The 23,366-nt window shown below is 41.1% G+C and overlaps 1 protein-coding gene across 1 annotated transcript in view; it reads left to right on the top strand.

The window, feature by feature from the left end:
• Nucleotides 1-23,366, top strand: part of FMN2 (formin 2) — a 411,725-nt gene that overhangs the window by 97,523 nt on the left and 290,836 nt on the right. Inside the window, 12 exon segments of the mRNA XM_017879766.1 lie at nt 1,786-1,841; nt 20,867-21,611; nt 21,614-21,646; nt 21,649-21,678; nt 21,681-21,710; nt 21,713-21,932; nt 21,934-22,116; nt 22,118-22,174; nt 22,176-22,300; nt 22,303-22,365; nt 22,368-22,418; nt 22,421-22,667. Coding sequence (XP_017735255.1) covers nt 1,786-1,841; nt 20,867-21,611; nt 21,614-21,646; nt 21,649-21,678; nt 21,681-21,710; nt 21,713-21,932; nt 21,934-22,116; nt 22,118-22,174; nt 22,176-22,300; nt 22,303-22,365; nt 22,368-22,418; nt 22,421-22,667 — 1,840 coding nt within the window.

Genomic DNA, 23,366 nt, shown 5'->3' with positions numbered 1-23,366 from the left:
ACAGAGTTTATGTTCTAGTGGAATAACAGGTATAAATAAGTAGGCAACCAAATGCATTATGGAGTATATATGGTGTGATGATCCAGGTTACGAAGAAAGTGAGGGTGAGTGTGTGGTGGGTGCTAAGAAGTGGGTGGGGTTACTGCTTTAGCAAAGCCCCGAAGGAAGCAGTCACAGAGTGGGGCTTGCAGCTATTGGGAAGAAGAGTGAGTGCAGTGCTCTGGGCAGAGACAGTAGCCACCGTGGCTTTGACGACCCTATGGAAGAAGCATGACTGGTGTGTTACAAGACAAGCAAGCTGGCCAGGGTGGCTGGCCTGGTGAGCAAGTTGGTACAGATGTAGGTGGGTAGAGAGGCTAGTGAGTAACAGTAGTTGAAACCAGGCCTTGTGGGCCTCTGTGGAGACAGATTCTCATCTGAGTGAAATGAAAACTTTCAATGTAGCTTTCAATGTGACTTTCAATGTAGCTTAACAGTATGTTATGCTGTTTAAATACTAAATGCCTTTTATTTTTCTGTAGCATTGTCACTTACATCAGCTACTATGCTGCTAAATTGGAAATGTCAAAATGAACGTAAAGAGTGACTGCTGGCCGGGTGGGGTGGCTCATGCCTGTAATCCCAGAACTTTGGGAGGCCAAGGTGGACGGATCACGAGGTCAGGAGTTCGAGACCAGCCTGGCCAACATAGTGAAACCCCATCTCTACTAAAAAATACAAAAATTAGCTGGGCGTGGTGGCGGGTGCTTGTAATCCCAGCTATTCTGGAGGCTGAGACAGGAGAATCCCTTCAACCCGGGAGGCAGAGGTTGCAGTGAGCCAAGATTGAGCCACTGCACTCCAGCCTGGGCAAGAGAGCGAAACTCCATCTTGAAAAAAAAAAAAGAAAAAACAAAAACAGTGACTGCTGTACCTTGTGTCCAGGGTCTGGTCTGCATGCCAGTCGGGGAGCAACGTGACAGTCAGGAGATATAAACTCTCGTCTTCACCTTGCCAACAACCGCTTGCGTTATAGGCATTGAATTTCTCCTCTGAAAGGTGCGGAGGATGGATGAGATTAGTGGTTTTTCAGGCTCTGATTCATGGAGCATGAGGGATCCCTTGAAGGCCCTTTGATTTTGATTTTTTATCATAAAGGCCCTTTTATTTTTAAATTTGCATGCAAGCTTCACTTAGAAGAAAGTGCCCTCTAGCTTAAGAAAAAAAAATCCCTGACTTGGTTATGCCTTAGGTTTTAAAGCATGATGAATTTGCAGTCTCGTAGAATCTCAGATGACATGAGGACTAAAAGAGAAAAACCGCTTCAGAAACCCTCCTTACTCTGTCTCTTGGTAACAGTGTTCATCATCTCTCATTGAAATCAAGGGGCAATTTGACAACAGTTAGGCAAGGCTTTTGAGATCCCATCCTTCAACCTTGGTGAGGTAGCTTCTACTGTGATACAGACTTCAGCTGAGTGAATAATATACTCTGTGAAAGTCTTAGAAGGACTTTCTGGCACAATTTAGAAACTAGCAATTGAGACAAATAAGGATAGTTGATATATAGAGAAGGGCTTAGGAATATCCCAATTTTTAAAAATGGCATGAGCACTCTCATTATATGTATTATATATACTGAAAAATAGTCATATCCTAATAACCCAGTTATATAATTGGAAGAGAGACTGGATAGTTTTGGTGCTTATGGTTAATGACATATTTTACTGAAAGTTTTATTTTCTGATTGAAGAAATAGGAAAATTGTCCTTTAAGATACTGACTGTCTGCTTCCTTTCCAAACTAGAATCTCAATCTGCTGTTTCGGAAACTCCCAAAAAACGCTCGGATGCTGTCCAGAAGGTAAGACAATCTTATTAGGATGTCAGATTCCCATCTGTCTTATTGGTCTTAAGATTGTGACAGACTCTGCGATTTATCTTTCCATCTGCCTGGCTGGCTAGGATGCCCTTGTTTTCCCTAGGCCTGCAGTGGGATCCAGTCAGGCAGAAGGGGATGTTTTCTTCCATTTATTTTTTTGCGTAGAAAATCAGCCTTGAAGTGGAACTGAGTACAAGCTTTTCAGAAGCTGCTTTATTCTATATCCAGCCAAAGAGTTGGGCCCAATGACAGCTGGCTCCAGCAGGAAACGGTGGCCGCTCCAGGGAGAAGTCTGCCGAGATGCGCCTGCTCAAATAGTCCCATGGCTATGATCTTTAAAAAAAAAAATCTGTCAGAGCTTTGCTAAAGTCAAATAAGATTCTTATTACTTTGGTGAATGAAACATTAATTAGCATCTGTTTAATTTCCACAGAAACTTTTTTTTTTCCTGTTACTGTATTAGTCCATTTTCACACTGCTGATAAAGGCATACCCGAGACTGGGCAATTTGCAAAAGAAAGAGGCTTATTGGACTTACAGTTCCACATGGCTGGGGAGGCCTCACAAGTTCGTGGCAGAAGGCAAGGAGAAGCAAATCACATCTTACGTGGATGGCAGCAGGCAAAAAAGAGCTTGTGCAGAGAAAGTCCCATTTTTAAAACCATTAGATCTCGTAAGACCCGTTCACTATCATGAGAAGAGCATGGGAAAGACCAGCCCCCATGATTCAGTCATCTCCCACCAGGGCCCTCCCCAACATGTGGGAATTATGGGAGCTACAAGATGAGATTTGGGTGGGGACACAGAGCCAAACCGTATCAGTTACCAAAAAAGCCAAATTTTGTGTTTTTTTTCTTATGCTAAAATGGATTTCTTATTTAAAAAAAAAAAAAAAAAAAAAACCTACAAGAAAGGAAACATTTGTATGGAAGAGTAATTGTGAATAGCAATTGCTTTTTTGGATATAAAACCATTTGCTTAATTTACATTTTCACCCAGCTATGCTTTTGACAGTAACTTAGTTTTAGAAATGAATAGTAAAAAGATGTGTTCTGCTCTGTTGGTGGTCTAGGAGAAAATGAGGAGACACACACCTGGGTTTTACACCCGGATCTATTTCTGATTAGTGTGATGACAACATGCTTAGATTACTTGGGACATAGGGTTCTTCTCTGTAAAATTAAATTATTGCTGATCTCTGAGAAGTCATCAAAGAATAAAGTAACTTCCCTTCAGAAAAGAATCCCTGTTATACATGAAAGTTGTGCTCCTCCTGGAGGAGAAATTGGGGTATAACATTGGTTGAAAACAGCACCTGGGTGCTTTTCAAAAATGCAGCGAGATTAGCTATCCTTAAGGACAGCTCATTAAAAAAGCAAGGTTTTGCAGCTTATTGTTATGGGAGCAGAGGCCTACATCAACTTGGTGGCACTTGGAGAGGCATGGTGGGCTCAACTGATGGTCCCTTAATTATCTGCAATGATTAGCCCACAGCAAAAAAGATGAAGAAAGATAAAAAGGTAAAAAGAAACAGTAAGGTCAGCAATTATTAAGAAAACAGCGCCCTCAAATCTTCCCTCTCTTTTAAGCCTTTCTTTTGTGCAAAGCATGGCTAATTTGTGATTTAAAGGAATATATTAAGTTTTTCTAAATTCTTATGTCCAGGACGTGTATGAATCAATTGTTATATATGATAATGTCGAAGAGAACCTGAACAGGAAGTATTTGACAATATCAACAATGATAAAACATATAGAACATTGCTTTCTATATTATGCTATTTCAAGATATATATTCATGTGTGTAACATTATAGAGTGTTTTTCCTGAGTGATGGACCATACATAGTAAAATAGATTACAATGGGGCTGGGCGTGGTGGCTCACACCTGTAATCCCAGTACTTTGGGAGGCCAAAGCGGGCAGATCACGAGGCCAGGAGATCGAGACCATTCTGACTAACACGGTGAAACCCTGTCTCTACTAAAAATACAAAAAATTAGCTGGGTGTGGTGGCGGGTACCTGTAGTCCCAGCTACTCAGGAGGCTGAGGCAGGAGAATGCCGTGAACCCAGGAGACAGAGCTTGCAGTGAGCCGAGATCACACCACTGCACCCNATATATATATATATATGGCAATAAGCAGAAACCTAATGGAGTAGGTTATTTTAGAACACTTGATTTTACAACTTGAAGACTCAAGGGTGAAATAGATTGAACAAATGTTACATCTTATCCTTGTCGACAGTGAGGTGTCTAGAAGTCAGGAAAATTAATTGAGAGGTAACAATATTTGTAAGCAATCGAGATTAAGCACCCAACAATGACATCACTTACTTTTGCAATCATTAACTCTTTGTCATACACTGATTTTATGGGCTGATTCTTTTCTTAGATGATATGGGTATGTTTCATGACAGCCTAAAGTAACTGTCCATAAAGGGGATACAGCAAACTCAAATTAATTGTCAACCTACTGTATACCTCTTCTTTTACTCTATTACCTTAAGAAATCCTTACAATAATCCTTTAAAGTAACTCTTATAATGCACATTTAACTGCTAAAGAAAATGATTATACAAGGTAAAAGTAACTTGCATAAGATCACAGGCTTGATAAAGGGTAGACCCACTATTTGAGTATAGATCTGTTTAATTTTATACTTATACGATGATAAAAATTACACTTTTACATGGGTAATCGCCCTATGCCAAAATCATCAGATGAATGAGAAGTTTATTCTAAATTTATTTTATTATATTGAAACTATACCATGTATGAGTCAGATGTCAAGATACATTATAGAGGCAAATAGGTATATTAGTTCACTTATACGTTTTGAAGTTTTACTAGAACTTTGATGTGCTAAGTTGTGTGAATTTTACTAACTTTAGCACTTTGTTATGTAAAAAAAATATTATTTTTCATGGCAAGCCCTTGCTTTTTCCTTCCTAGTCACTAGATGGCAGTTCTGTATCTCTAAATCACCACTGCAGATGGAAATGAGAGGTTTGAAGGCAGTTTTCTCAGTATGAATGATGAACCTAAGAGATTTTTCTGGTCCGTCCAGTGTTGCCTGCGTTCTTCTGTGGTCGTAATGCGAGATCCCCAGGACTGCTTAGTTAGAGGCTTGCAGCCGAGTTGGAAAGCATCCTCTCTAAGTTATTCTTCAGATGTGCGTTCAGGCACCTGTTCTCTCAATCTGAGCACATTGGAATTTATTGAATGAGTTTTGACTTTTACTCTTTCTGTAGTTAATAATTCTGAGAGCCCAATATCCCTAGAAAAAACACATGACTCATAAAGCCTTTCCTCAACTCACAGGAGTCAGAGGCTGTGGTGTTGCCAGAGAGTCTGATGCTTAAAGCAAATACAGCTGGCACTCGAGTGAAAAGAACGGACTATAGCTACTCCTTGAGTGCTTTTATTGATGACCCTGTGGAATTAGGTTTTCAAATAAAATTACATTCTTTAGACCTCACTCACTGATTATTTTAATTTCAAGTAATATGCTCTGAAAATCTGCTATATCTGAAGAATTATGTCATAAAACTGAAATGCGACTGTCTTTTGATTTTGTTTATTTAAATCCTTCGGCATTTGAAATATTTAAGCTGTAAAGCCTTTTACACTCTATAATATATAATAGCTATGTGTCAATTATTTTATCTAAGAACATTTGCTTCTAAGTTAAAGACTGGTGTATGGTAACATGCTTCACCTGGTAGCTACCTGGTTTCTAACTTTTTGCTTTTGAAATTATATATAAAATTTTTGTTTCAAAGCATGTTTCTAAAACTCTTGATATGTTTCTAATGTACATGGACTAGTTGGAAAGGAAATAGAATAACATTTTGATTTTTAAAAACTCCATCTTTGGGTAAGAATTGAAAATAACAGGCAATAGAAAGTCAGGTCTTTGCACATTATAATATTTCTTATTTATCAATAGTCACATCTATTACAAAGTGCTTGATAATAAAAGGAATTATACAATATTAGCACTGTCTTCCCCATATGTTGTATGGTCTATATGCAAATAAATTCTCAAGTGTCAGAAAAATTCTTTGCTCTGATCGGCCCTGCCAAGTCTCCTCATTGCCCAATCTAACTGCAAATTTATTTGAAGAAGTAAATTTTTTAAATTAGATCTCCTTAAAGTATCTGTTATAGTACTCTTTAGGCAATGGCCACTCAGTTCCATTAGTTTCAGAAATAATTTAGGAACAAGTCAAGGAAACAGATGGAGTAATGTGGAGTAGCCTTGTCGATGGGATGGTCTTGATTACTCAGAAGCAAAGTTTGAAGAGCAAAAGCAGCATTGGTCAGATCAAAAGAAAGTGGGGCTGGGGGCGGTAAAAGTAATTTTGAAGAAATAATGCTGGAGACTTAATAAACAAGCCATTTGAATTAGGGTAGAATGTCTTAGACATATAGAAGGGTTCTAAAGAAACGTTGTTGAATGTGAGGGCTTTCTCAACTCCAAGGCAAAAGGTAATATGAATTTGCAAGGTAATTGGAAACCAACAAAACAATAACCCACAAGACAAGTAAATAACTAAAATAAGGCAGAGTAAGAAACACAAAGAGAGAGAGAGAGAGAGATGCTTGGGTCTGAAACCATGAGTTAGTTATCCTTGAAGTCTTCCTCAGTGTCTAATCATTCTTAGGTCCTCAATAAATAGTTTAACCAATAAATACTCTGACCAAATGAGTCTGGGAAGGGGCAAGCGAGAGATGGTTAGCAGGGGAAGAGAAGACAGGATACCCGTGGGGCAGTGCTGACATTGAAGTTAGGTAGCATTTTGAAAGGTATTTACCATACTATTTTTAAAAAAAAAATTTTTTTTTTTTTTTTTTTTTTTTTTTTTTTTGGTGGGGAAGAATTTTATTCTGTAGAAATTCGAAGGAGCTCAGAGAAAAATATAGACGTTTTAGCTTAGAAATAATAATAAAAGGAACTCTTCTATGAGTTTTAAGAATGAAAACCAGCTAACATCTGGAAAGTAGTTAGAACTTGAGATGAGAATGTGAAGAAATAATTGGATGTCACAGATTGTTTTTGTTTTTCCTTGGGGTGGTCAGGCTGGGAGGTGAAACGAAGTAACATCTTTGCCCTGTTGAGTTTTAGATGGTGTAAAACTAATTTGCACTATGCAACATTATTAATGGCCTGTGGAGAAAGGCAAACAGTCCAAGCAGCTAATCCAGTGGGGGTAGTGGAGCTGATAAAAGTTCTCTGCTTATAAAACAGGCTTGTCCTTTATTGACCATCTGCTGACCTACTGTGTGCAAAGTATTTGTGGTAGATATTGAAGGAAATATGAAGAATTATAAGACAAAGTCTTGGGTATTAAGAAGCAGACAGTTAGAAGAACATACCTCTTTCATGTACATGAAATGATTTGCAAGATGCAGTGTAATTCTGCCAAGATAAACTTAACAAAAAGGGGGAAGGTTGTTGAGAGACTACAATTAAGGGCAATTTCTTAGGAAGGGTGAAATTTAGATCAAATGGTTATTTTTGGACAGGTGGAGGGAAGAAGAGTGAGTATTTCATTCAGATCACAGAAGAGAGTAAAGGTAGAAAATTGGAAGTGAACATGGCATTGGATGTGGAGCCAGGGTGAAGCACAATAGTGCAGATGACCTGAGGGGCAGCTCAGCGGACAGCTGCCCTGGAGATCCAGTTCTGCTTTCCTCTTCCTGGGCCTTCTTGGCCTGCAGTCTGACAGCACCTAACCCAGAGCCGAGTCTTATCTGGATTACTGCAATATTCTCCCAATGGGTCTCTCTAATGCCTCCAGAGTTATCTTTCTAAAATCCAAATTTGCTAATGTCTGATATCTGCTTAGACTCATCCAGTGACTGCTCATAGCATTTGAGAAAATGTTCAGACTCCTGAGTGTGACACACGGGGTTTTCCCTTGCCATCCTCAGTCTTCAGCGTTATCACTATTTCCTGTGTGATTGGCTTGTTCCAGCCTTAAAAATTACCCTAGTTTTTTTTTTTTTTTTTTTTTTTTAATCTTTAGGATCCTTCATATCTGTCTTATACATATGTTTCTTCTGCACTCCTACTCCCTTTTAAAAAATCTACTTCTATTTTTTAATCTAAATTTGTCTAAACCTGACTTTGTTCTAGACACTGGACTTGAGAAGACTCAGTCTAGGGTGCATTTCGGGAGTGGTAGAACATTTGCTTATACTCATACCATAGTGGTTGAGGATCTGGGCTTTGGACCAGTTTTCCCGGGTACAAATCCCAGTTATTCCACTTTTAACTGGGGAAGTGTCAAAGATAAACAAAGTCAGACATTAGTTAAAATGATAAGGACAGATTTTATATCAGTGGCAACTATTGCGCTAGGGAAGAGTCCAGTATGAACTAAACTCAACTTTGATTTGTACAGAGGTGACCAAGCATTTTAAAGGGAGAATAAAGGAATAGGGAGAAGGGTGAGAGGAGGCTCAGGAGACTCAGAAGTGAAAAACTGCAAAGCGTTCATTAGTGTAAATGAGATTAGGCCAGCTGTGTCTGCTAACTGGCAGTTATAAGAAGTTAGGAGTCTGTCCTCCGCCAGAGACTAGGAAAGATGCCCTATCCTCAGGTGAAGGCTGAAACAATCAGTAAGTTGTTTTGGCAGCCTTGAGTTTTCTTAGGCAGTAATTTAAAGAGGGGTAGAGTTATCTTTGGGATGCAGCCTTTAGCTGTTAGAAAATGATGTTAATGTTTGCTCAAGCCTTTACAGGCCAAGGTTAAGGCCTAGTTGAGAAGAGGGCTCAGAGGAGCCTGGCTAGAGCTTGATCAAGGAGAGAATCTTTGTCAGAATTTAGGAATAGCATTTTACTCTGTGTGCCTTAGTTTTCTCATCTATAAAATGGGTATAATAAGAATTCCTATCTCTACTTTTTTTTTTTTTTTGGTGGGTTTTAAATACATTTATGTAGAATGCTTTGGAGGAGCTCCTGGCACCCAAAATGTTAGCTATTTATCATTATTGTTGTTATCACTATTTATCATTATTATTGTTTATCATATTTATCATCATTGTTGTTATGGTTGGGCAGTGCTCTGGTTTTGAAAGTTGCTTTCATCGCATAGGTGGTCCTCATTATTCTTGGATTTGCATGTATTTGCGAACTCACCTACTTGCTAAAATTTATTTGGAGCCCGCAAATCATATTCGTATGGTGCTTTCATGGCCAGTTGCAAACATGCTCCAAGTGGTGAGAAATTTGAGTTGCTTGACGCGCTGTTTACCAGCTCATGTTGAATGAGGTGAAGCTCTGCTTTCTGCTTTCAGCTCTCATTCTGTAAATAAATTTTTGCGATTGTGTTTTCTTGTTTTTGTGCTTTTCCTTGTTGGTTTTACTGTTTGAAATTGCCTCCAAGCATAGAGCTGCCGTGTTGTCTAATGTTCCTTTGTGCAAGAAGGCTGTGATGTGCCTTGTGGCAAAAACACATGTCAGATAAGCTTTGTTCAGGCTTGAGTGACGCTGCTGTTGGCCATAGTAAATCAGCAACATACATTAAATAAGGTGTCTTTCAGAGGAACACACATTTTAAAAAGGTAGTACATTGATTGGTTGACAAAAATGTGACCACGGGCTTGCAGGAATCTAAACCTGTATTCTTTTTCTAGAAGCAATATTTCAGTATTCACTAATTTGATGTTCACAAAAACTTTATAGAACAAAACTACTGCAAATAGCAAGAATTGACTGTATCTTTTAGAATTCTTACAGTAAGGCTGGGTGTGGGGGCTCATGCCTGTAGTTCTAGCACTTTGGGAGGCTGAGGTGGGAGGATCACTTGAGCACAGGAGTTTGAAATCAGCATTGGCAACATAGGGAGACCCTGTCTCTACCAGTAATAACAAAAAAAAAGCTGGACATGGTGGCATGAGCTATTTGGGAGGCTGAGACAAGAGGATCTCCTGAGCCTAGGAGGTCAAGGCTGCAGTGAGCTACAACTGTGCCACTGCAATCCAGCTGGTACAACAGAATGAGACCCTGTCTTAAAGAAAACAAAACAAAACAACAACAGCAACAGAACATTCTCACAATACCCCTTTGCAGCAGGCAGAGTGAGTAATGGGGTCTCCACATTTTATGGGCTCTTCAATGTCTTATGAGCCTAATAGAGGATTTAAAACATTTAATGCTCAGTAGTCAGGAGCCATGAGTTTTTGAGGAGGGAAATGCCAATGAGCAAGGAAGTTTAAGGAACAATTACCTGGAAGGGAATGTAGAATTGATAGGAAGAGGGAGAGTAGAGCCAGGTAGGACCAGCTGTTAAACTCTCAAAGTAATTCCATTACTTTTCAACTAAGGTGCTGATATGATACAGGAAAAGTAGCAACCAAGAATTGGAATGATGGGTTTGGTAACCATGTCTAGGGTGTAAATTAGGCTGTGTGGTTTGTAGACCATCAGCATCAACTGGGAACTGGTTAGATATGCAGATTCTCAGGCCCTACCCAGACCTACTGAACTGGAAACTGTGGAGGTGGGGCCCAGCAATCTGTGTGTGTTTTTTGGTTGGTTAGTTTTTGTTCTGATACCGAGTTTTGCTCTTGTTGCCCAGGCTGGAGTGCAATGGTGCGATCTCGGCTCACTGCAACCTCCGCCTCCCAGGTTCAAGTGATTTTCCTTCCTCTGCCTCCCTAGTAGCTGGGATTACAGGCACCCGCCACAATGCCCAGCTAATTTTTTTGGATTTTTAGTAGAGACGATATTTCACTATGTTGGCCAGGCTGGTCTCAAACTCCTGACCTCAGGCAATCCACCCTCCTCGACCTCCCAAATAATCTGTTTTAACAAGCCCTCTAGGTGATTCTGGTGCACATTGAGTTTAAGAGACAATGAATTAGAGAAATGATCAAAAGATGTTCCCAAGTCTAGGTAAACTGCAGAACTGGCAAAGGAATATTTTGTTGGAGGATAAGATGCTTGATATTGTGAAATATACATTTGGTCTTAATTGCCGTCTCCTGGCATACAACTCCTAAAATCCTTGGAATCTTCAAAGTGGTAAGTGTCTTTTTGTAGGCTACTGTTGTCTGGTAACTTCAGGATAGGGCTGGTCCACAGAAAGACGAAGCCATAGTAAGAGGGTTGGGACTTTCTGCCCCACGTCCCAGCCTTGGGAACTGGGAGGGGCTGAAGGTTAAGTTGGTCACCAGTGCCCGGTGATTTAATCAATCGCACCGACATCATGAAACCTCCATTAAAACCCCCAAAACGGATGGGGTTTGGAGAGCTTCCAGAGAGCTGATGAACACATGGTTATCCTGGAGGGTGCTGCACCCCTTTTCCCAAGCCCCTCCCTATCCATCTTGTCATCTGCATCCTTTGTAACATCCCTTCTAGTAAGTCAGCAAAAGTATGTGTTTCCCTGAGTTCTGTGAGCTGCTCTAACACATTGAACCTGAGGAAGGGTGGTGGGTGGGGGGATCCTGGTTTTATAGGCAGTCGGTCAGAAGTTCCAGAGGCCTGGACCTGTGACTTGCATATGAAGTGGGGGCAGTTTTGAGGACTGAGCCCTCAACCTGTGTGACCTGATGCTACCTCCAAGTAGATAGTGTTAGAATTGATTTGAATTAGAGGACACCCATCTGGTGTCTATAATAGAATTGATTGGTTGCTGGAGGGATGAAATCTCTACACATTTCGATGACAGAGGTCACAGAAGTCCTCTGTTTTCATTGTTGAGTGAGAGAATAAGGAAAGCATTATGGTTAGGTTTTTTCCTATACCCTCAGATGCACTTTAAGGAACAGGGTAGCGTAATCAAATAGCAGTATTAGCTAAGCAGTCCCAATATGGAAGTGAAGTATTGATGAGAGAGAAAAACTTGCGATAATAACTATCAAGATGAGAGACTGAAGATGTAAAAATTGATGAACTCTCCCAGTATATATAGAGGGGATAGTAGGCTTAGTACAAAGTCTCTACTCCACCCCCCAAAAAATTCCAGGAAGGAAACAGAGAAAGAAATGAGGAGGAGCAGTGTAAAATTATAGAAACCAGAAGAAAAGAGTTCTAAGGGGGAAGGAATGATTACTAGTCTCGGATTCTTTATAAAGGACGGGGTTAAATCTATAGTATTTGGCAATAAGGAAACCATGAGAGTGCCGAGACTAATTCCATTAGAGTGGCAGGGCCAAAAGGCAGCTCTACCACTCCAGGTAATTGTCCAAATCCACTCCATTTGATTTTCTCCGGGCTTTATTCTTTAGGAAGATTTATCTTTTTCTTTTTCTTTTTTTCTTTTTTCTTTTTTGGAGACAGAGTCTCACTCTGTTGCCCAGGCTGGAATGCAGTGGCATGATCTCGGCTCACTGCAACTTCTACCTCCCGGGTTCAAGCAATTCTGCCTCAGCCTCCAGAGTAGCTGGGATTACAGGCGTGCACCACCACGCCTGGCTAGTTTTTGTATTATTAGTAGAGACAGGGTTTCACCGTGTTGGTCAGGCTGGTCTCAAATTCCTGACCTCAGGTGCTCCGCCCACCTCAGCCTCCCAAAGTGCTGGGATTACATGCATGAGTCACCCTGCTTGGCCAGGAGGATTTTTCTTTAAAACAAAACAAAACAAAACCAATTTGAGAATAGTTGGGTGTTAATGCAAGGGAGGTGATTAGGAGGTGAAAAACTGAGCTGCACTTTCCATCCATAGATCATTCAAGGAAAGCGAAGCTGTGATAAAATGGTGCTTTTCTTCCTTGCATTACTTGAGACAATTAAGGAACAGATTGTTTTAACGTATGGTCCAGTCCTTCCTGCAACTCTAGCTCAAATAAGTAGAAAGAAAATTCTCAATATGTGAGCAGAAACCAAAAAGGCAGGTTCTTCTTGCTGTTTGTCTCTCATTTTTCCTGGCTTGCTTCCCTAAATGTTTATTGCTTCCACTGTGTTTGTTCACCAAAGATCATTACTTTAACCTTCCCATGGTTAAAGTATGCTATGCTAAAGAGATGTTAAAAGTAATACAGCCAATTATGATTTCTAACATATGCCTCTCCCTTCCATATCACATTTCTCATTCATCAGTGAAGGAATGGAAAGAGATTTGCCATGTCCATTCCAGTTCAGAGATACTACAATTTCCATAATTCATCATGTATTTTATAATAAGGATTTTAGAGATGCCATCCCAGCTCCCTGGGTGAGGCTCGTTCCCATAAAATGTTCTTTTTTAAGAAGCCCTAGGCAAGTTATTTACCATTTACCATCTGCCGTAATATTCTTTCTTGAAGTTTCCCTTTCAAACTTAAAATTGCTTGTATTTCAGTTTTCTGCAAAATCGTATCTACATAACACCTTGATTTCTTTCCCTATGGGATCATGTGTACCAGATGTTAACATATTATAAACTGGAATGCCATTGGTTTGTTCCAAAAGTAGGATGTTTCTGAATTTAGAACATGACCGCCTGGCATGGTGGCTCACGCCTGTAATCCCAGCACTTTGGGAGGCCGAGGTGGGCGTATCACGAGATCAAAAGTTTGAGACCAGCCTGGCCAACATAATGAAATCCTGTCTCTACTAAAAATACAAAAATTAGCCAGGCATGGTGGCTCGTGCCCATAGTCCCAGCTACTCGGGAGGCTGATGAGGGAGAATCGCTTGAACCCAGGAGGCAGAGGTTGCAAGGAGCTGAGACCGCACCATTGGACTCCAGCCTGGGTGACAGAGTGAGACTCTGTCTCAAAAAACAAACAAAAAAGAGCATGACAAATAGAGAATTTATATGCTTCTGTGAAGAATAGAATTCCTATTTTACAGATGTCTAGAGGTATCCTAACTTGCCAGTAATGTTGCTTTAGAATTTAGCAGAATTTGAAAAATCTAACTATGGTTGAAAATTAATTATATATCTCATGTTAAAATTTATCAAATAAATTATTACAATGTTAACTTACCAATAAGCAGCTTTTAAATTCTAGGCTTTAAAAGTATCCTGCTTACATAATAAACATAATAAAGTTTCAAAGATGAGCAAATTAACTTTTCAGCACAAGCTTTACTTGAGTGTATCTTGGCTTCTTTTTTGACAGTTGTAACCTTAATGTTACAGTAATGTTTTCTTTTTCTGGGAATCAGATAATCTTCTGTTTGGAAAATATTTTTGGTGAACATTTTATTTTTTAATGGAAACTTGTATTTTGTGATATGCAAGTGTTCAAACAATTTATAAGAGCTAACCATCACCACCCACATATAAGATTATACAGGAATGGAGGAATTTTGGCTGACTTACTGCATATAATTATTGAGCCAACGTAGATGGCAGACTCTACCACTTATGATTTAGGGTTTTGAAACAGTATTTTAAAGTACAAATCATCTCAAAATTGGTAATCTATAAAGCATATTACTTATTGTATTGCCTAAAAATAGATTTAACCTTCCTCCATTTATAAGGATGCACCCATTATATAGGTTCTGTACAAAATTGCCAAGGTTACTTTTTTCTTTTCTTTTTTACAACAAAATTTATGCAAACTTTTGATAGAAAAGCCATTAGCCTTCGGTAAAGTGTTGCACAATCACTGGAAATGCTGAGTGAGAGTCTTTCTGAAAACTGAAGAAGGCTAAAGATAATGAAAAGTGCATCTTTTCATTGTCAAGTCCTTTGAGAATCTGATAGGCTCTATCTAGCTGCACCTTGAAGAGACAAGATTAAGTTCCAGGCACTGGACACAGAGGAATAGGCTCCTAACTTGAGGGCATTCCATGGACAACAGAGCGCCGGGCAGTCTCTTCGAGATTAAATCTAGGCTGTGTGGGAGGGTGGGCCCTGCGGAGGGAGCTTCATTCCGCTTTGTGTGGGTCCTGAGAGTAGGGTTTTTGCTTAAATGGCAAGAAAATGTACGGCCTTTTTTTCCTGATAATTACTAATATCTGCCATGTAAATTTCTTTATAAATCCCTGAAAGAAAATAACCTATATTAGAAATCAGCTCTTACTTCTGACAAGCAATGCAGCTTTCTCTAGAGCGCTCCACAGGAAATATCTCAGCTGACTTTCTGAATTGGTACTCTCTGAGAGCCAGCCAGCCCTTGACTGATAGCCCTGGATAAGGAAGGCCAGATAAGATTCTTTGAAGACTCTTAGCTACAGAGCCAAAAATCCTACATACATTTGCCTACTCTGTAGTAGTGGATGGCTGGCCTTATTTTACAGGCTAGTCAGTTAAGGTTTGAGATGCACTTAGTTGCTCTGCTTGTGTGGATTAGAAAAGGGGGATTGTAACATTCATACAGGGCTGGCCGGGATTTTAGGGTGGAGGTAAGGATAGGTCATAGGGAGAATGAAGATTCTAGCAAGTTGGTTTTTTGTTCTCCCTACAGTGGGAATAATGTAAGAAGCAGATAGTTTGTTGCCCCCCAACTCTGTCCGTGTTCTCTTCTTTAAAAATGATTTGTACAAAAAAGTTCTGTTTATAAAAATTTTAGTCCTTCATCTTTGCAGTCTGTTGATTATCATCTTTATGAATTTTTTGACTCTTCCACTTTCCTGGCATCACAAGGCTAGCATTGCTGTATTTATTAAAGATTCAGATTTGGAATTTTGTCCTCATTACTACTTCTTCTGTCATTTGTTAGCTCTGGTTCTTATTGTATCTTACATTTGAAAACCTTTGAAGCTTATGGGGTATATCAATTCTTTATTTTCTCAACTTTTTATTATCTAAGTACCCTCAATTATTACTTTGTTTAAAAAAATAAATACATAACAGAACAATACACGCTAATAAATCGATCATTTATAAAATTAGATCCGACCCCAAATCCCTCTCCTTTTAACACAGACCATCTGGTATTATACACCATGCTTTAGTTTGGCAGGATCAGTTTATCAATGATTTTTAGGTGTTTTAAACCATATGATACAAATACAGCATAAAGTGAACATGCAGAAGTTGGAGGGTTTCTTGAAGTCAGAGAAGATAATGGTGGAAAACTTGAATCACATGAACTGTAATTGATTAGAAGCACCTCGTAGAGTTAGTTAATACAGTAAGAATGATGATGTGACAGATGTGTTTAAAAAATGAATGTGCATATTAGGATTGTCAGAGACCTTTGGGGAAATTAATGAGGTTCTCAAATACTATAAAAAAGGACCATCTTTTCATAAAAGGTGATATGATGTCATATATCATGGCACCATATATTTTGTTAAAACTTAGCACTGAAAATAGTTTTAATTTTAAGAATTTGTGTATTTTCCATTATGATAAAATTGTTTTGAATTAGAATGACACCCTTGCTTAATTTTAATTTTGTTTTTAAGGAAAAAAAGTGAATTTTTTTCATAATTTATTCTGAAGTATTGGAACCTGGGTATATCAGTCAGACCTTTTACAGGAACCGGAAACTATGCTAGGTGCATGAAACAGAGTGTTTACTATAAAATCAGGTGTTTTATGGGGAGTTTGGAAGGTTTGAAGCATCTGTGTCTAAGGTGACACTTTTCAAAGAAATCAAATACAACTGGATTATCAGGGGAGTTAAAACTTTTGAGGCCACCATTGCAATTTGTAGAGTGGACATTTGAACGTTGTCGGAGAGAAGCTTTGTTTTCAGACCTTAACTGCTAACAGAGCAGACCAGACACAGGAATATGATCCTTGTCTCATTCGACTTTCTAAATCTTTTTGTGGCTGCATCTAATTAGATGAATCTAGCTGCAAGGGAGTCTGTAAATATAGTTTTCCTTCCTATTTCTGTAAATGGGAAGGGGAGGATGGAGATTGGGAGAGCCAATCCAAAGTAACCAAAAGAAAACTTAAGTGTATTCTCCTTAAGAGATCTTTTTCTGGTACTGGGTATCATGTGTAATCATGCAGTTACATTTTTGACTGGCTATGTAAATTAGAAAGGTTAAAAAAAAATCCCAGGAATCTTCACAGTCACTAGTATTATGACCTCTGTTACCACTAACTTGGGTGCCATGTGGAACTAGCTGGCCTGTGATGTGGGGCAGAAATCCATGTAGAAAGAGGTGTGATAATTGTTACTGTGCTAGGCCATTATTAGGATCATTTTCTTTTTATTCCTATTGTTATTTTTTATATTTTTAGAGGCAGAGTCTCACTCTGTCTCCCAGACTGGACTCCCAGGCTCAAGTGCTCCTCCAGCCTCAGCCTCCCAAGTAGCTAGGACTACAGGCACACACCAACACACCTGGCAATTTTTTTTGTTTGTTTTTCATTTTATAGAGATGAAGTCTTGTTATGTTGCCCAGGCTGCTCTCGAACTCCTGGCTTCAAGTGATCCTCCCACTTCAGCCTCGGAAAGTGCTAGGATTATAGGCATGACCACTGTGCCTGATCAGAATCACTTTTTCCTCTGCGTGTGTATGTGTGTTTATATAATATCCTTTAATTTTATGCTCTTTTCATTATATTCAAATTTATGATGAAAAAGAGCTGACCTAGGCAATAACATTTACAAACTGAATTTTGGAAAACTCTTCCAGAATCTATTTCTTACATGCTATTTATCAACTAACCTTTTTATATAATCATCATTCATGGGAAAAAGAAAACCCTAGTTATGTACCAGCATAACTCAAGAAATACTTTTCAATGATTACATGTCACTTTTAAGAGTATGCTGGAAAAACGAAAATGATCTGTGCATTTTACTAATCCAGTCAGAAATACTGACTAATTGTACTCCTGGTTAAGATAAATTTGGGTGCTGGTGTTTTGGCTTCTGGTTTCTCCTTGTACTTACTAGCATCATACAATTGGAGAGTGGAGTTAAGTATAGTGGCCATACAGGATGTTAAAAATGGTTATGTTCCGTTGTGGAAGACAGTGTGCAATTCCTAGACCTAGAACCAGAAATAGCATTTGACCCAGCAACCTCATTACTGGATATATATCCAAAGGGATATACATCATTCTATTATAAAGATACATTCACGCATGTGTTCATTGCAGCACTAGTCATAATAGCAAAGACATGGAGTCAACCCAATTGCCCATCAGTGATAGACTGGATAAGGAAAATGTGGTACATATATACCATGGAATACTATGCAGACACAAAAGGGAATGAGATCATGTCCTTTGCAGTGACATGGATGGAGCTGGAAGCCGTTGTCCTCAGCAAACTAACACACGAATAGAAAATCAAACACTGCATGTTCTCACTTAAAAGTGGAGCTGAACAGTGAGAACCCATAGACACAGGTGGGGAACAAGGCACACAGGGGCCTGTTAGGAGGAGTAAGGGGAGGGAGAGCATCAGGATAAGTAGCTAATGCATGCTGGGAATAATGTGTAGGTGATAGGTTGATGGGTACAGCAAACCACCATGGCCCACGTTTACCTATGGAACAAACATGCATGTCCTGCACATGTATCCTGGGACTTACGATAAAATTAAATAACAAAAAAAGATTATTTTTTTTCATTATGGGCTACTTAAAACTACACGGCAATATAGTTTTCCCAAACTATGCATTACAAATACCTTAGTCTTTTGTGTAGACATTGGTGAAAATAAAGAACTTTTAAGGGGTGTGTATGTGCAGGTATATATGCCTGAATAACGTATAAATTCTCAAAAATCTTGCCTATTTGAAGTGTGTTACATTCCTTTATTAGTTGAAAAGTCAGTATTTTTCAGTTTCCTTTCATAGTAAGGGCTACTTTTTTTTTAACAATAGAAAATTAAGGAAATCAACCCCTTGTAGGTGTTATGTCTCTAAATTACTGGTTGTCTTCAGCTGTCAGCAAACATCATGATTGACCTTCAGCAAGTTCAATGTTGTAGCAAGAGATATAGTTTCCAAGGAAGAAGTAACAGAGGTTAGGATTAAGACTGCTAAATTTAAGAGGGTGCAGTGGTGTGTGCCGGTAGTCCTAGCTACTTGGGTTGCTGAGCTGGGAGGGTCGCTTAAACCCAGGAGTTCGAGGCCAGCCTGGGCAATGTAGCAAGACTCCATTGTGGAAAAAAGGAAGGACTATTAAGTTTATATTTCCAGGCCATGTGCGGTGGCTGATGCCCATAATCTCAGCACTTTGGGAGGCCGAGGTGGGTGGATCACCTGAGGTCAGGAGTTTGAGACCAGCCTGGCCAACATGGTGAAACCCTGTCTCTACTGAAAATACAAAAATTAGCTGGCCATGGTGGCACATGCCTGTAGTCCCAGCTACTCAGGAGGCTGAGGCAGGAGAATTGCATGAACCCGCGAGGCGGAGGTTGCAGTGAGCTGAGATCGCTCTATTGCACTCCAGCCTGGCGAAAAGAGCGGAACTCCGTTGCAAAAAAAAGAAAAAACTTTACGTTTCGTTCATGGAGATGGGGGGAGAAAAGTTTCTCTAAAGATTTTTATCGCATCTATCATAGCATCCACAAACGCCTCATTTGTAGTAAATACCTTTTTCTGTCTTGTACATCTGCATTTTTTCCACTGCAAATGGGTTGGATGTCTGTTTAGATTTAATAAAGATGTTTGCTTTTCACTTTGTGGAGATATTTCTTGGATCCAGAGTTTAACCTTAGCAAGCAGGCTACGAGTTTAGTTTTATACTTAATATTATCTTTATATTACCTGTTAATTATTCTTCCACAATATGTAAAATTCAAGTCTAGAGCATAAGTGTCAGCCTCCCAGGTGGGTAAGAAGCGTTTGCATGTGGACCTATGGCTCTTTACCATGCCCTATGGGGATCATCTGGAACACTCTGGAACACTCTGGAGTGTTGCAGGAAGCCCTGGAACACTCTGAAGAAATAGTTCTCAACACAAGAAGTCTCTCATCCTCTCTTTCCCTTGCATTCCAGCCTTGAGTGGGCCAATCCACATCTGTATGAGCAGTTGTCTGACACTGCAGTTTCCACAAGGCTGGGGCTTGTCTTCCTATTTTTTGTTTGTGTTCCTTTCTCTTTATCAATTCCTTCTTCCTCTCTTTTCATCTGTTATTCATTTAAATTTACTCTTAAGAAGGCAATGCCCTTCTTTCTACTCAAAACATTTTTTTTTTTTCTTGAAGGGTTCCTGGTTGATTATAAGTTTTAGGAAAGGAAGACACCACTTAGATGTCAGAGTGCCCCATATGTTGGCCAGTTGAGATCAGCCACCTTTTTTTTTTTTTTTTTTGATACAGTGTCTCACTCTGTTTCCCAGGCGGGAGTGCAGTGCAGTGGCATGTGAGCGTAGATTGCTGCAACCTCGAACTCCAGGGCTCAAGTTGTCCTTCCGTCTCAGCCTCCCAAGTAACTGTGACTACAGACATGTGACACTGTGCTCAGCTACTTTTTTTTTTTTTTTAATTTTTAGTAGATATGCAGTCTTGCTCTGTTGCTCAGGCTGGTCTCGAACTCCTGATCTCAAGTGATCCTCCCACCTCAGCCTCACGAAGTGCTGGAATTACAGGCGTGAGCCACCATGTCTGGCCATCAGCCATCTTTATAAATTGTGGAGAACTGTCAGTTATCACTTCCTGAAATACCGTAGGTAAAATATTAAAGTCCTAGTAAACATGATATAAATGGTATGGCACATGCTCGTAAGGCATATGGATATCAAAAATATTTTACATATTCTTATTGAATACTCATTCAGTGATCACTTTTAAAAAGCAGTGGCTGCCTTTAAAATTCAGAATTACCTTTAAAATGTTTTTAGGGGACAGCCTAGAAACAAATGTTCCTAGGCTGGAAAGAAGGCTGTCTTAGAAATAAACTGGTTTATCACTCAGAACTTTCTTCCCTATTCTCAGTGGTCTATTTGTCCTCAGTGACATCATTTGAAAATGAGACAGATACGGACTTAGGATTCTGTGGTAAGTCACGTGTGTTAACCACTTTGAAATCTCAGGGTGCAAGCCAGGGGACACATAGAAGTATTAATACCATCCTTCTGTCAAGGGGTCTTTCTGGAAGTATGACAACAAACAGATATAATTTTGCTTAATTTTTTGATATTTGAATTTTTCCTTATTTCATATTTAACTATGTCTGTTCTTGTTGCCCTTCAGGAAGGTGTTGACATGAAGTCTGAGGGACAGGCCAATGTAATTCAGCAGCTGGAACAGACTATTGAGGATCTGAGAACCAAAATAGCTGAACTAGAGAGGCAGTATCCTGCCCTGGACACAGAGGTGGCCAGTGGTCGTCAAGGGCTTGGGAATGGAGTGACAGCCTCAGGCGATGTCTGTCTCGAAGCTCTCAGGTTAGAAGAAAAGGAAATACGGCATCAAAGGATTTTAGAGGCGAAATCCATACAGACTTCCCCGACAGAAGAGGGCGGGGTACTGACACTGCCTCCTGTGGGTGCGCTGGGGCCTCCTCCATGTCCGCCTGGGGCTGAAAGTGGACCTCAGACAAAGTTCTGTTCAGAGATTTCTTTGATTGTGTCTCCAAGGCGAATATCAGTCCAGCTCGACAGCCATCAGCCCACACAGAGCATCTCACAGCCTCCACCACCTCCATCCCTTCTGTGGTCTGCTGGTCAAGGACAGCCTGGGTCACAGCCGCCCCATTCTTCTCTTTCTACCGAGTTTGAAACCAGCCACGAACACTCTGTTTCCTCCGCCTTTAAAAACAGCTGTAACATCCCATCTCCACCACCTCTGCCTTGCACAGAGTCCTCCAGCTCCATGCCTGGCCTGGGCATGGTGCCTCCCCCACCTCCCCCTCTCCCTGGCATGCCAGTGCCTACTCTGCCCAGTACAGCCATTCCCCCACCTCCTCCTCTGCCGGGTACAGAAATGCTGCCACCGCCTCCCCTCCTCTTCCTGGAGTGGGCATACCTCCTCCGCCCCTCTACCCGGAGCGGGCATACCTTCTCCGCCCCTCTTCCTGGAGCGGGAGTACCTCCTCCGCCCCTCTACCCGGAGCGGGCATACCTCCTCCGCCCCTCTTCCTGGAGACGGAATACCCCCTTCCCGACCCCCACTGTTCCGAGCGGCATACCCCTCCGCTGGCCCCTCTACCGCGAGTCAGCATACCCCTCCGCCCCCTGCTACCCGGAGCGGCCATACCCCCTCCGCCCCCTCTACCCGGAGCGGCATACCCCCTCCGGCCCCCTCTACCCGGAGTCGCATAACTCCGGACCCCTCTACCCGGGGCGGCATACCCCCTCCGCGCCCTCTACCCCGCGAGCCGCATACCCCCTGCCGCCCCCCTCTACCGGAGCCGGCATACCCCCTCCGCACCCCCTCTACCGGAAGGTCGGCCATACCCCCCTCGCACCCCCTCTACCCGGGCGGGCATACCTGCCGCCCCTGGCTACCCGGAGTCGGCATACCCCCTCCGGCCCTCTACCCGAGTCGAGCATACCCTCCGCCCCTCTACCCGAGCCGGCATACCTCCTCCGCCCCTTACCCGTGAGTCAGCATTACCCTCTCCGCCCGCCTTACCTGAGATCAGCATACCCCTCTGTCCCCTACTACCCGGAGCGGGCATACCCCCCGCGCCCCTCTACCCGGAATGGAATTACCTCCTCCGCCCCTCGCCCCTCTACCTGGTACTGGGATTCCCCACCTCCTCCCTTGCCAGGTATGGGGATTCCACCTGCTCCAGCTCCCCACCCCCTCCACCTGGGACAGGAATCCCACCGCCCCCTCTGCTTCCTGCATCAGGCCCTCCACTCCTCCCACAAGTTGGGAGTAGCACTTTACCAACCCCACAGGTGTGTGGATTTCTTCCTCCTCCATTGCCAAGTGGCTTGTTTGGATTAGGGATGAATCAGGACAAAGGGAGTAGGAAGCAGCCCATAGAGCCTTGTCGACCAATGAAGCCTCTTTACTGGACCAGGATTCAACTACATAGTAAAAGGTAACATGAAAGTGAGCTCATCTTTGCACAGTGTGTATCAGTGTTAGGGAAGTGTTTACTGTCAAACTCGGGAAAATTACCATTGAATGTATTTTTAAGCACAGCTCTAAAACTTGTCTAGATTTTTACATCAATATATAGTGCAGCAGCTTGCTATTTAAAGCTTTAGGCTTTTCTCCAGAAGTACCAAAGGTGTAAAACAAATACATATATGTATCAATGTATGAGATGTAGGTATACCCATCTATATAGTTATTGATACATCTCTTAAAGATTGAGGGATATATTTTTCTTAGCATACATGCTATGTTATCTAATTGTAAGACTGCGACTCATGCCTGAATTCCAGTGAAACTATGCTTTTATGCCCTCTGGAAAATGAATGAGGGCAGGTAAGCAGAAAAATCTGGCCAAATTATTTTCCATGTAAGAATCTACTCCTTGCTTTCACTACTTCAAGTTTCCATTTCTGACACACAGCTTAAAAATGTAAATCAAATTCTTAAGTAAACTGACTCTGGAGCATGGTTTAGTGCACACTTTAAAATGCACAGCCCTGGGGCCCGGCGCGGTGGCTCACGCCTGCAATCCCAGCACTTTGGGAGGCCGAGGCGGGCAGATCACGAGGTCAGGAGATCGAGACCATCCTGGCTAACACGGTGAAACCCCGTCTCTACTAAAAATGCAAAAAATTAGCCG

This window comes from Rhinopithecus bieti, unplaced genomic scaffold, assembly GCF_001698545.2.
Source record: "Rhinopithecus bieti isolate Rb0 unplaced genomic scaffold, ASM169854v2 scaffold_11565, whole genome shotgun sequence".
Classification (NCBI taxonomy): domain Eukaryota; kingdom Metazoa; phylum Chordata; class Mammalia; order Primates; family Cercopithecidae; genus Rhinopithecus; species Rhinopithecus bieti.
This window is presented reverse-complemented; position numbering and strand designations above follow the sequence as displayed.